The 13153-nt window shown below is 37.0% G+C and overlaps 1 protein-coding gene across 2 annotated transcripts in view; it reads right to left on the reverse strand.

Moving 5' to 3' along the window:
* Window positions 1–13153, reverse strand: part of Rragb (Ras related GTP binding B) — a 40739-nt gene that overhangs the window by 16522 nt on the left and 11064 nt on the right. For both annotated transcript variants that reach the window (XM_060375516.1, XM_060375515.1), the window contains 4 exons: window positions 11577–11643; window positions 9172–9394; window positions 3738–3833; window positions 1504–1626 (listed from right to left, as the gene is read on the reverse strand). In XM_060375516.1, coding sequence (XP_060231499.1) covers window positions 1504–1626; window positions 3738–3833; window positions 9172–9394; window positions 11577–11643 — 509 coding nt within the window. The remainder of the gene's footprint in view (window positions 1–1503; window positions 1627–3737; window positions 3834–9171; window positions 9395–11576; window positions 11644–13153) is intronic.

Here is a 13153-nt window from a genome sequence, read left to right on the forward strand (position 1 = left end):
AAGCTTTTTTTTTTAAAGAGAGAAACAAAAGCTGTCTGTTAGGTACAGAGTCTGCATTGGATTATCATTATATGACCATGTGTGGTAGGTAATGGCAAGGGAATACTACTAAAGCAAGGTTTTGTGCCATATACATCCAAACAAACAGAACAGCTTACTTCCTTATTGATACAAACATTAGCCTGAAAACAATTAGGGTGAGTAGTAAGAGAGTAAGCCATACCAGTGGGAGGACACAGAGAAGTACTCTAGTTAGGATCTTTAGCCTGGCTCCACCAGGTAGCAAGAAGAGTATATTTTCATGAAAGAAGAGGGGAAACTACATGAATAGATTCTCTATCCTCTGTTGTTAATTACATAACAAGGTTTGTGCTGGCTGCTTACCATTACCCCGTTCCATTGTAATGCATACAATAAACCTATGATATAAACAGTATTACTGTTATTTTGCAGAAAAGGAAACAAGCACAGAATGATGAAGCCATTTGACTTCACCTCACACTGGTAAGGTTCAGAAACTTAGTTCTTCACTGGGAGCTGCTTTTAGCCTTATATTAAATGAGCTTATTAATTATTTATGCAGTGTGTTCTGACAAATTAGCTTTGTTACTATTTTGTTGTTGTTGGTTTCTTAAGACAGTGTTTTTCTGTTGTTATCCTGGAACTTGCTCTGTAGACCAGCTGCCCTAGAACTCAGACATTCACTACCTCTGCCTCCCAAAGGCCTACACCACCACCCAGAGGCTATTACTTCTATTTTTAAATGTATACACTGGGCTAGAGAGATGGCTCAGTGATTAGAGTACTTCTTGTGTTCCAGAGGACACAAGTTTGGTTACCAGCACTCATGCCAGGCAGATCATGAAACTGCCTGTATCTCCAGCTCCAAGAAATCTGAATACCTTCTTTTGGCCTTCATGGACACTCAGCACATAAGTGGCAACTTCCCTCACAAACAGACACACAAAATCAAAATAAATCTTTAAAATATATATATTTATAATACAAGGTTTTGCACCACCCACTCACAGCTCTACAGCAGACTCTGACATTGTGGCTACACTCAATTTAATAAAAGTGTAACTACCAATATGCCTCTTACCTGCTTGACTTCTCATCTGAACTCTTAAGTAAGTTACTGAGTATTTTACATGCTAGAAGTTTTCATAGTGTATCAATCTTTTTGAGAAATGGGTGGGAGGAAGACTTTTTTAAAAAAAGTCAGAAGGTAATAGGAACTCTTTATCTTAATTATATAGTTATTACTAGAACTAATCTGAAGTCTCTGAGAAGGCATACTGCAAAAATCTAAATTTTACAAATTACTACAAGGTTATTTACCAAAGCAGCTTTTCTATACCACTTGAGAAAAATATGGCTTTATATCTAAAAACATACCTGCTGATGTGAAGGGGGAATGATTATTCCTAAAAGTAGTAACATGTTGGTTTCTGACTGCAAGAAGACAGTTTGAAATATATCTGTAGAACAGAAAGTCCTTACCAAAAAAGTAGCTCTCTCAAACAGAAGTACTTCATCAGCCTCAATAATTTCAGCAAAATTCCGCAGGTTCATTTCCAGTTGCTGAACATTGGGAATCAGCTGATAAACAATGCTGGACCAAGCCTAACAGGACAGAAGCACAATCGGCTATTACTAACAGGTAGCCAGTTCGACACCTTTGAAATGAGTAAGTACCCTACAAGACACAGACAGCAAAATACATTGATAGTTGAATAAAAAATATAGACGTTAAATGTAACAAAAATGAAACAACGAAATTAACCTAAATACTTGATTTGTATCTTCGAGTTGAATTTCTAGAGTTCAAACACCTGAGAAATGCTGAAGAAATTTCTTTCCATGAGTAAACAGGTAATTTAATGTCATCATGTAGCCATAGGAAAAAAGTTGCAAAGTATGATCTAACACCCTTCTAATCCAGACATCTAACAAATATTTAAGTCCAACATTGTACACAGCTTTAAAAAGAAGAAATAATGGTATATTTAACATACATCCAGGAGTAAATTTTCTGAAAATATTGGAGTCACAATGATGAGTAGCCCCTCCCTTCAAAGATATAATATGCCATTATAAAAGGAACAACTGGGGTTATGATTTTCAAATGTTTGGTGACATCTGTAGTAATTCCTGGTTCAATTGAATTTTAAAAGCTCATGTGACTACCTGAAAGTAACTTCATCCAGGAGTATGACTAATGAATGCATGCAGATGGAATCAGTTTTACCCTCCTAGTATTTTCTTAAGGTGCTTGTATTCATATTTCCATTATATAAAATCTCCTTTTCGCTCACTCCCCATGTGTCTGGTTGGGTGTACTTTGTTCTTCTGTCTCTTACAAGATGTCAGGAACCTTACTTAGCCATTTGTGTATGTGACAGCATCCAGTAGATAGACAATGAATGCTTCTTGAATAAAACTTAATATAAAAATTTAAGTCAGTTCTATGCGACATTAATGTAAGAGATAGTAGTAGTGCCATGTTTCTGTTCCAATTGTTTTTATTACTTAGGCGTAGTGTTCCAAGTTCCCATGTTGGTGTTAATGTCACTGCTGAATTTACCTTGGAGAAGGCACCAAAGCTAACCACAGCAGAGACATTGTCACTCACAGCAGTGTTGTGATTAGCCAATTGTCTTTGGTCGTGTTATGTATTGCCATCCTTCACACCGCAGCTGGTTCTTATCAGTGCGTCATGTCCATCCTTATTCACGGTTACCTGTTCTATGGGAATAAGGCTTTGAGAGAAATTCGGCCCATATTAATCTAGAACAGTACTTCCTAGACAGGTATCTCAAAATGTTGTTATTATAGTGAGCCTGGGGCAACACAATACTGGGGGAAAAATGAATCAGTTGAAAAAATCAATTGCTATTTTGAAAAGCCCAATGGTTTTCCTCCTTGCAAGCCAGGTTTTTGTGCTTCTGGTCGTAGATACTGTCAGATGAGTTGATACTGAAGCTCTAGCTACCAGTGAGAAAGAAGGATCATTTGCTACCCAGAGTCACACTTGTCAATGAATACCAGAAGCAGTCTGAAGAAAAGGTCTGACCACATGAGGACACAAAAGTAATCTTTAAACCACTAGTAAGCAAGAAAAACAGAAGAAGCAGGAGCCTATGTGGTAACTTCAACGTCATCCACAGAACTACTGAGATAATAACCTCTAGACTGCAACCAGTATGATAATCATTCCAGCAATGCTAACAACAAGAGTTGAATGCTCCAATTTGGCATGAGAGCTGAAGTTACAATATAGAGTATACGTATCATATCTCATTCTAAGATTCACTGCTCTCATTTCTCCACTAATTCTTTTTTTCTATGGTTATCTAAATTTAGGCAGATTAGTTTATACCATTAGCCCCTGCACATTAGACACAACTACAATAATCACTGAGACCACCTGGGTCAAAATGGATGGTGGATGTTAAGCAACATTTTCTCTATGACAAAGAAGAGTAGCAGATTAATCATATCCAAACTGGCAAATCCAGTGTGACTTGGTGAAAATGTCGACCCAATCTAAAATTAAACCCAAAATCTTTTGATGTTGAGTTTGATTTTCTTCAATCGATTTGTTAGAGATTATTTTCTTTTTAGTACAACAAATCTAGATGGCTATGAAATAGTTTAAAATATTTTAGTTTTGTTAATATCTTTCTAACTTTTATTCATGCTCTTAGAGTAGAGAACTGAGGAAACACACACACCTTATACAGAGTTTCATCCCAAATAGAAGTTCGGAAACAAGAACATTCTAATGGACGTGATAAACGCCTTAAGTCTTCTTCTCGTTCTTTAAAAATCTGAATTTAAAAAAACACAACAAACTGATAAGCATATAATAGCTCTCCTCCTTCATTGCAAAATCTGAGATGTAATTATTTTATCATATTTTGATCAGGACCTCTTACTCTGTCGTCATAAGACTCTTGGGTGTTATTATTTCTCAAACAAGGCTATAAATGTGTTAATGACTATTCAAGTTGTTTGGACTTACCCCGCTTTTGCTAAATATTCAGAGTTCACTATGATAGAAAATAAACTTTATAATATAGATCTTAAAATATATGTACATTCCAATCTACCAAATCTTGGAAATTTTAATATGGTAATAACCATATTAAAGTTTTACAAATCAAAATATATTTAGTTCTCCAATATAAATAGAAATACTATTTGATAGCATATTACATGTATATATGCAATTATATATATTTATATGTTTAGTGTACTTAATTTGTAGCACATATATAACTCATACAAACAACTAAACTCTAGCCAGCTAGAATCTGTTTCTATGTATACATACCCACATATCCAGAAAAATATCTCTATAAAACATGTATACTCACTCAGTTGGGTATGGGAGCACACGCCTGTAATATCAGCACTCATGGATGAAGAGACAGGCAGATCTCTGTGAGTTTGCGGATAGCCTGGTATACAAAGCGAGCCCAGGACAGCCAAGCTTACACAGAGAAACCCTGTCTCGAAAAACTAGTTCTTGCCCCATCCCCCCAAAAAATGTACACACAGATGTTTCCCTGTGAGCGGATTGCTAGCATGTGTGTGCACACAGTGATGGCTAATTCTTCTTAATTTTTACATTTCATCTTAAATTAAAATGTACGTACACTACTTTTACTCTTCCCTTTCCTCACTCCAGCCACTCCAAAGTCCCCTCCCTCCAATTTCTTCCTTGTCCCTGTTCCTTCTTAAAATGAGTCTTTTCCTTTGGTTAGTATTGTCATACACACACACACACACACACACACACACACACACACACACACACGTATGCACAAATAAAGACAACCTGATGACTTCATTTTTGCTGTGTATTTGTATTTGGTTTAAGGGCTGATGACTTTGTACTTGGTAGCCAACTGCTGTCTAATAGGACTTAAGGCACAAAAAGAGGGAAATGCCTGATACTAGAAACCTACTCCTCCTCCAGGAACTAGTGAAGTCATGGATGCCACTATGCTAGGCCAGCATAATTCCCTACTATATTCTGAAACTTATTCTTATGCCTACAGATAAGTGTAACTACCACCCCTCATCAAAAAAGCCCTTCTTTAAAACAAATATAGACTATCACAGAAAACCACAACTGGATAAAATGCAGAGGTCAACAAAACCTGGGGAATGCAGCACCAATGGATAGGTGCACACCACAGCTCCTGCATCTATGGCTCAGAGAACACTGTAGAAGAGGGAGCAGAAAGAATATAAGTGCCAGAATACCAGGAAGTCTGCTGTGAAACACTCTTCCCTAGACATGTCTAAACTGCCTTTCTATTTCAAGTACAATATCAAAGTTTTATGGTTCTCTAGTATGTTGGCCTACTCTCCAAATTTCATACTTGCCAGCCTCCACAATCAGTAGAACTACTTACTTACAATAAATCTACCCTCCGTCCCCATCTCCAATTCTGTTGGTTCTGTTGCTCCAAAGAACCTTTAATAAAATATTTTAGTAGAGAGTGGGTTCTAGAGTAAAATCTTTATTATTCAAAAATATTTCATATAATATATTTTAATCAAATTCTTCCCCCAATTCCTCTCAGGGAATCTACTCAGAAGAAAAGGCAGAAAGATTTTAAGAGTTAGAGTAGAATCTTAAAGATGAGTTTTCTGAATTGGTTTTGGTATGACTGGGATTACTTCTCTAATCTGATTAGAATTAAAGATACAATTGTAAGAAGTAATGAGATCACTCAAGAGATTTTGGAGGTGATGTAAAACTCAGATACTGAATCATACTAATAAATAATTGTAACAGGCAATGTTCTGGCAAGCACATATGTGACTATTTTTGTCAAAATGAGTATAAATGAGTTTGCTTAACTATGTTCATAGCATCTTTATTTGTAATAGCCAGAAGCTAGAAACAACCTGGATGTCCCTCAACTGAAGAATGGATACAGAAATTGTGGCACATTTACACTATGGAATCATGAAATTTGCAGGCAAAAGATGGAACTAGAAAAGATCATCCTGAGTGAGGCAACCCAGACCCAGAAAGACACACATGGAATGTATTCACTTATAAGCGAATATTAGCCACATAGTAAAGGATAAGCATACTACAATCCACAGACTTAAAGAAGCTAAATAACAAGGAAGACCCTAGGAAGGATGCTTAATTCTCAGTCAGAAAGGCAAACAGAATAGACACCAGACGTAGTTGAAGAGCGGGAACAGGACAGGAGTCTACCATAAATATCTTTTGAAAGACTCCACCGATAGGGAATCAAAGCAGATGAGAGAATCACAGTCAAACTTTGGGCAAAGCACAGGGAGTCATAGGAAAGAATAGGAGAATAGAAGGACCTGGAGGGGACAATAACTCCACAAGACCAACAAGTCTGGGTCCAGGGGGTCTGCAGAGGCTGATACAACAATCAAGGACCATGCATGGAGAAGACCTAGAACCCCTGCTCAGATATAGCTGATAGGCAGCTCAGTCTCCAAGTGGGTTCCCTAGTATGGGAAGCAGGGGCTGTCTGTGACATGGACTCTGTTGCCACTCTTCAGTCACTTCCCCCTCGTGGGAAGTGCCAGGTCACAGAGGAAGAAGATGCAGGCAGTCCTAATGAGAATTGATAGGCTGGGGTCAGATGGTAGGGGAGGAGATATAGGAAAGGGGAATAGGGGCAAGACGGAGGGATGGTGGAATCGGGAGGAAACTAGGGGGGCTACAATCGGGATGTAAAGTGAATAAATTATAAAAATATGTTTACATTATTTTTAAAAAGAAAAAAAAGAGAAAGGATGCTGACACAATTCCATTCGGGTTCTATAGAAGACCTGGCTCTTGGAAAGTGGGATATCATATACACAAAAAGTTTCTGACTGCAGTTGCAAGTACTAGAACTGATGTGGTTAACATACTAAGTCTTCCATTGGTATAAGATTCAACTTTTCCTGTTGAGTATAAGAAGGCTACTAATTATTTGTGTTAACTTTGTATCCTGCTACTTTGCTGAATGTTTTTTATGGCTGTAGTTTTCTGATGGAGTTTTTAGGGTCTTTATGTATATATTCTTGTTTTCACTCCTTTAGTGCATCTTCCCTGCTCTCCAGATTCTTCAGACTTCTTCCAGAGTTGGCTTCTAGAATCAGCTGAGTTAATTCCTTAAATGAAATACCCTCCCGTGTCTTTCTGTCTTTATTTTTCTATACACAAACACATCTGATTGGGTTTCTTTCTCTGGAAAACTTAAGCATGCATAAACATGCGTAGAAATACTTATCTTAACTGAAATTGTTATTTTGAGAAACACATTTTTAAAAACTTTTTATTGTAGTAGTTAATAAATTAATGAGTTTCTCAATTAGGTTAAAAATCTCTTAAGACTATAATATATGAGGATATTTATATGAGCATTTAATAAGTATTTAAAACAGTAAAAAAAAATTAAAAGTGATTGAAACATTCAAAAGGAGCTCATCTGTTGGAACGCTCTAAGTTTTTATTACAATTTTAACTAAAAATATGTTTTTTAAAATGTGGCTGGGTACAGTAGAACACGCCTATAATCCCAGCAGAGGCAGGCAGATTTCTGTGAGCTCAGGGCCAGCCTGGTCTACAAAGCAGAAAGACTGAGAAAGCCTCTCTCAGAAAAAAGAAATGTAGTGCTGGGGATTTAATTCAAAGCATCAAATGGGCCAGGCAGCACTCTGACACTAAATTATATCCCTGGCTCTTGAAGTTTGTTTTTGTTTTTTTTTTTTTTTAAATCACAGAATAAGGAGTTGGAGAGAGGGTTCAGTAGTGGAGAGCATTTTCTGTTCCTACAGAGGACTCAGTCAGTATGTGGTTCCCAGCATGTATGTAATTCCAGCTCCAGGGGATCTGACAGTTTTTCTTACTGAAGCTAGTACCAAAAAATACTTTAGTATGAAGCCTTCCTTAAGACTCCAAGGGACTGGGTGGCGGTGGCTAATACTTTAATCCCAGCACTTGGGAGGCAGACACAGGTGGATCTCTATGAGTTCAAGGCTGCTCTACAGAGTTCTGGGACATCCAGGGCTACACAAAGAAACTTTGTCTCAAAAACAAAAATAAACAAACAAAAAAAAAAAGACTACAAGACTATGAAAAACTAAATTCCCTCTACAACTAATATAATCTAAAACTGCTTTCCTTAGTTCTTTCTTTTTTGTTTTGGTGTTTTTGGAGACAGGGATTTTCTGTGTTGCCTTGGCTGTCCTGGACTCACTTTGTAAACCAGGCTGGGTTCACACTCCATCTGCCTCTGCCTCCCTGAGTGCTGGGATTAAAGGCATGTGCCACCACATCCGGCTTTCTTAGTTCTTCTCTATGATATAGAGAAGAATTTTCATTTTTACCTTATACCTTAATATCTAGTGCTCTTATTTTACATCAAACAAACTGAAGGTAGACTATGTCTACATCTTACCAGAATCTCATAGCTATGTAAGAGTTTGCCTATTTCATTTTAAAAGATTGATTGGTTGATTGATTCTGCCTGCATGTGGGCCTGCATGCCAGAAGAGGGCACCAGATCTCATCACAGATGGTTACAAGCTACCATGTGGTTTCTGGGAATTGAACTCATGACCTTTGGAAGGGTAGCTAGTGTTCTTAACCTTTGAGCCATCTCTCCAGGCTCCTTGCCTATTTTACTACATCTCTTCTGTACTGAGCCTCTGAGTTCTCTCTGGGATATTTTGGGCTATAGGTAGTTAATTTTATGTGTTTTTGTTGAGGAAATGAAGGTTGATATTTCCTACTCTATCATCCTTGGTCATTTTTGAGTTATGCTCATGCATACTAACTCATTTATGACAGTGCAATTGTGAGGGATCATGAGTAGTGCTTGACATAGTGCAGTAGGCACTTGAACTGGTACATATCAGTTTCCTAAATTAATCTAGTGACAGCAGCAGCCTCTCCTCATCTTATTTCCAGTGGATCTATTAACTGTGACAACACAACAGGAGCAGCTAACTGCTTTTTAAAATGCTAAAGGTTGTTTAGTGAAAGCACATGCTCAGATTCTTACCTAGTTCTGAAATATAAAATGCTATGAACGGACCTATACTTTTTATAAAGGAAGTGTACAAAGCACACTTGGTACCATTTGGTACAGTACCTTATCAGTTTCTTACCAAGTCTCGCTGATCCTCCTGTACCAAATCCATTTTGTGTACCAAGCAAAAGATTTTGGCTTCTGGAGAATTCTGCAGAATAGCCTCGAGGCACGACTGATAATAGTGCATGTCCTTTTCTAGTTCACGGCTCTCCACATCAAAGACATAAATCAGAACCTCCACATTTCGAAAGATGTTGTCACGCTGGCTAGTGAAATAATTTTCCATGAAGGTCTCTTGTCTGAGAGGGAAAAAAAGTCTAGATAGTAAAGACATGCTCTGTTCAATCACTCCTGCTTGAAATTTTGTTGCTTAATCAAATAAAGTAAAAGCTTAAACTTTAGTTCAGACAGCAACTAGCAGCCAAAATGTCTTGAGTCTACCTCACTCTACTTCAATAACTTACAATCCTATAGAAGCCTCTGACTTTCTTCTTATGCTTTGTTGTTGCTGCTGCTGTTCTTCTTGAGACAGGGTCTCACTATGTAGCCCTGGCTGGCCTGGAATTCACTATTTAGACCAGATTGGCCTCAAACTCATATAGATCTACCCACCTCTGCATACTTACCATGCCTGGCCTCTCTCTTTTAGTTTTAAACATACTTACCTTCTGTTCATTTTTTGAGTGGTTAGTGGTTTAACTCACGAGTCTTTTATATATATTGATCACTCTTTTACATGTTACTTACCTACTTTTTCACCTAATTAACTCCACCTTGTTTCTTAGACTTTAAACCAATCCATATGTCCTCACAGAAACCATCCCTACCTTGGGCCAGCTCACTCACTATAAGCCCTTTACCAACACATCCCTCTCATTTACAACACTTATCATAGGTGCAATGCTATACTTTTTTGTACGAGTTTTTGATTAATAGTGTTCAATTTTGGAGGGAGGGGGACAAATGAGAGTGAGACTGGGAGAAGAGGAGGGAGGAGGCTAGGATAAAGCAGTAAAGAGATTAAATAAATAAATGAAAAAAAAGTGTTCAATTCTCTACACAACCTGACAAGGATCATCCATATTACTTCCCGCTGTGTCACAGATGAGTGTAGTAGTTTAATTCCTGACTTGGGAGGCAGATGCAGGCAGATCTTTGTGAGTTTGAGGCCAGTCTGGTCTACAAAGCAAGTCCAGGACTGCCAGGGCTACACAGAGAAACACTGTCTCAGAAAAAAAAAAAACCACACCAAAAAAAGGGCTGGCAAATGCTTAATGAACATTTGCTGAATAACTTTCATTTCATTTAATAGTCTAAATATATGAAAATGACTCCGATGATGACTTTTCAGCAGAATGTTACTCTTTGCTCCTAGCTGGGGTACCACTTCCCAAAAAGATCTCAGCAGCTGGACAGCAACAAAACAGCAGAATCATTTAGTGGTGTATATTGGCTGGTGTCTACAAATTTCCAATCCTGAACCTTGCTAATTATAGCTGTGTGACCTTGAAAGAATCATAATTTCCCCTGAATTACAGATACTTGATCTACAATACTGAATTTCTTATTTTGGTACCTAAAGCAAGGAACTTGGATAAGTCTATTGACAGATTAGAGAAGTGAAAGTGATTACAATAAGGGGAGATTTATATCCCAGTGTGTTAGTCCAGCTGCTAGCAAGAAAAAGTTATTTCCTTAATATTATATAGTTATTACATTACTCTTTCAAAACTACTCCCTGAAAGTCTTTTGTGTATTAAGAGGTAGGAAATACCCAACAGCCAATAATAATTATTTTGTATAAGTCACTACAGCATATATTTTAGGTTATCATCATAATAAACCTATGAGTTGGTGATTTTGCTCTATTGTACAAGTGAAGCTACAGCACAGACAGTTTGAATAATATACTCCAGACAAATAACCTATGCTCTTAATCACTACTTGCTACACACTGCTGCTTCAGCCCAGTGGCACAGTAAGTGTACATTTGTGCTGTGATTTTTGAGGATTGCGTTGGTTATGAAAGGAAATTCTCTCACCTTCTAACAATAGGTAACTTGGTCAGATAACATATGCTCAGAATCCAATCTACAACGATAAGACTACCCTAGAAGTAATTACTAAATGACTAAGAACAGTCTGGTATAATAAATAATAACTAAGAACTCTGTACCAGTGTCAGTCAATCTGAAAGAGAGATCTAATTTATGCTACTGCAAAAGAGGCATCATCTATTCCACAGTATACATACTTAGATGAAGTCTATGTTGGAGCTATTTAAAATGTCTTCTGTAGAGGAAAATTTCAAAGCTGTACAAAACACAGATCTTTATTAATCAAATGACAATTCTGAAACAGTTTTTAGCCAGTACATCTATGCAAATGATAGTTTCTCTAGGTGTATTTGCTATGCTGGTTATACTAGCTGACATCATTACTGACATCAGCTTCACAAACAAGTAGGCACATAGTACTTACCCACCACAGTCCCACAGGTTCAAAACCAAGTTTCCCAGAAATCGAACATGAGAATGTTCTACATCAACTGGAAGATAAATGTTACAAATCTAGTACTTGTAGTAAAATAACAGGAAATTTAAGATAAACAAACCACTAACCCATGGTGTTTAGAAGGACCAAAGTGAAGTGAAATGCTCAAAGCCATAACAAGAAGGTGATTTTCAGTTTAGTTATGTGGTTTAGTGGCAAGGTAGGCACTTATACTACCATAAACTAAGGAATTGCTCTTGTGTAAGTAATTTTTAAATTTCAGTAGTTTAGTACACAAAGCAGAAACAATCTCCAAATATAATATTAATATTAAGATTTAACACACAAGACAATGACATACACAATTTAACTGAGATTCCCAAACCCACAAAAATTAAAGACAGAAAGCAAACACAGAACAAACATAAAACATAAGGAAACTGCTATAATGACTTCCTCTTCAGTTAATAAGTCTACTAGATTTTCTTCTTTCTGACTCTCCTGACCACATTCAATTCACTTTGAGTCCTTTGTAGTATCTCTTAATTCTATTCTTTATTTTATAATCCATCACCCAACATCAAGGAGGGCCCTTATCACCTCATGCCTACACTATGAGAAAGCTTTACTTACTTTACATCACCCATTAGGCTACTGCAAGGTTCACCTTCTTAACACTACTTTAAACATACCACTCCCCACTCAAAACCCTCTTGATGGTACCTCCATATTTAATGGGGGTCTCTCAAGGTCCTTCACACTTAAGCTTTTAATCTACTTTTATAATCCCCACTAATTCACATTAAGAAATCCTTTCACTTCAGCCCAATACGTTTTTATTCATAGTCCTCCAAACCCTATTACCTCCCCATCTCCCAAATTATTTTATATTCAGGGGTCGCAAACTTGCTAAATCAGGCCATGTGATCAAACCTATACCATTAAAGCTGGTTAAATATGAGGATAAATATCTACCATGAACTCAGAGAGGTGACAGTTACTCAACTATTCATTTTCCATGCAAAATTGTTGGCTCAGGTTTACTAGATCTTTAACATTTTAAATAGTAGCTTAAATTCTACATTTTTTAATAAAAACTTTGACAGGAGATTACCACTTTCAATTTTTCTAAAACAATGTACAGACAAAAGAGAACACATCTACAGGCCTTATCAAGTGGGGGGCTGTCTGTTTGCGACCTCTGTTTTATTGTTCTGTCCCACTAGCCATGGCTTTTTTCATACTTTGTTGCAAAGCCTGCTTCTTCCTTTAAAAGTTAATCCTAAAACTGATACTAATTCCCACCTCCTCCAAAAGTTCTCGTTGCCTGACAAAAATCCCACTTCTATTATCACTCTCTCTGAACTCAAACATTTATTAAGCAACTACTCTCTGCCAGGCACGAAAAACCCCAAGAAAGAATAATGAAAGATTTTATCATGAATTTTTCTCAAAGTGTAGCAAATTTATTCCATATAATTTATGTGATAGTTTAACTCAATCCACTAATATTTCCACTATCTCCAAGCTGTTACCTAAACTAATTGTTATCTACTTTTGTACAA

This window comes from Meriones unguiculatus, chromosome X (assembly GCF_030254825.1).
Source record: "Meriones unguiculatus strain TT.TT164.6M chromosome X, Bangor_MerUng_6.1, whole genome shotgun sequence".
Lineage (NCBI taxonomy): Eukaryota > Metazoa > Chordata > Mammalia > Rodentia > Muridae > Meriones > Meriones unguiculatus.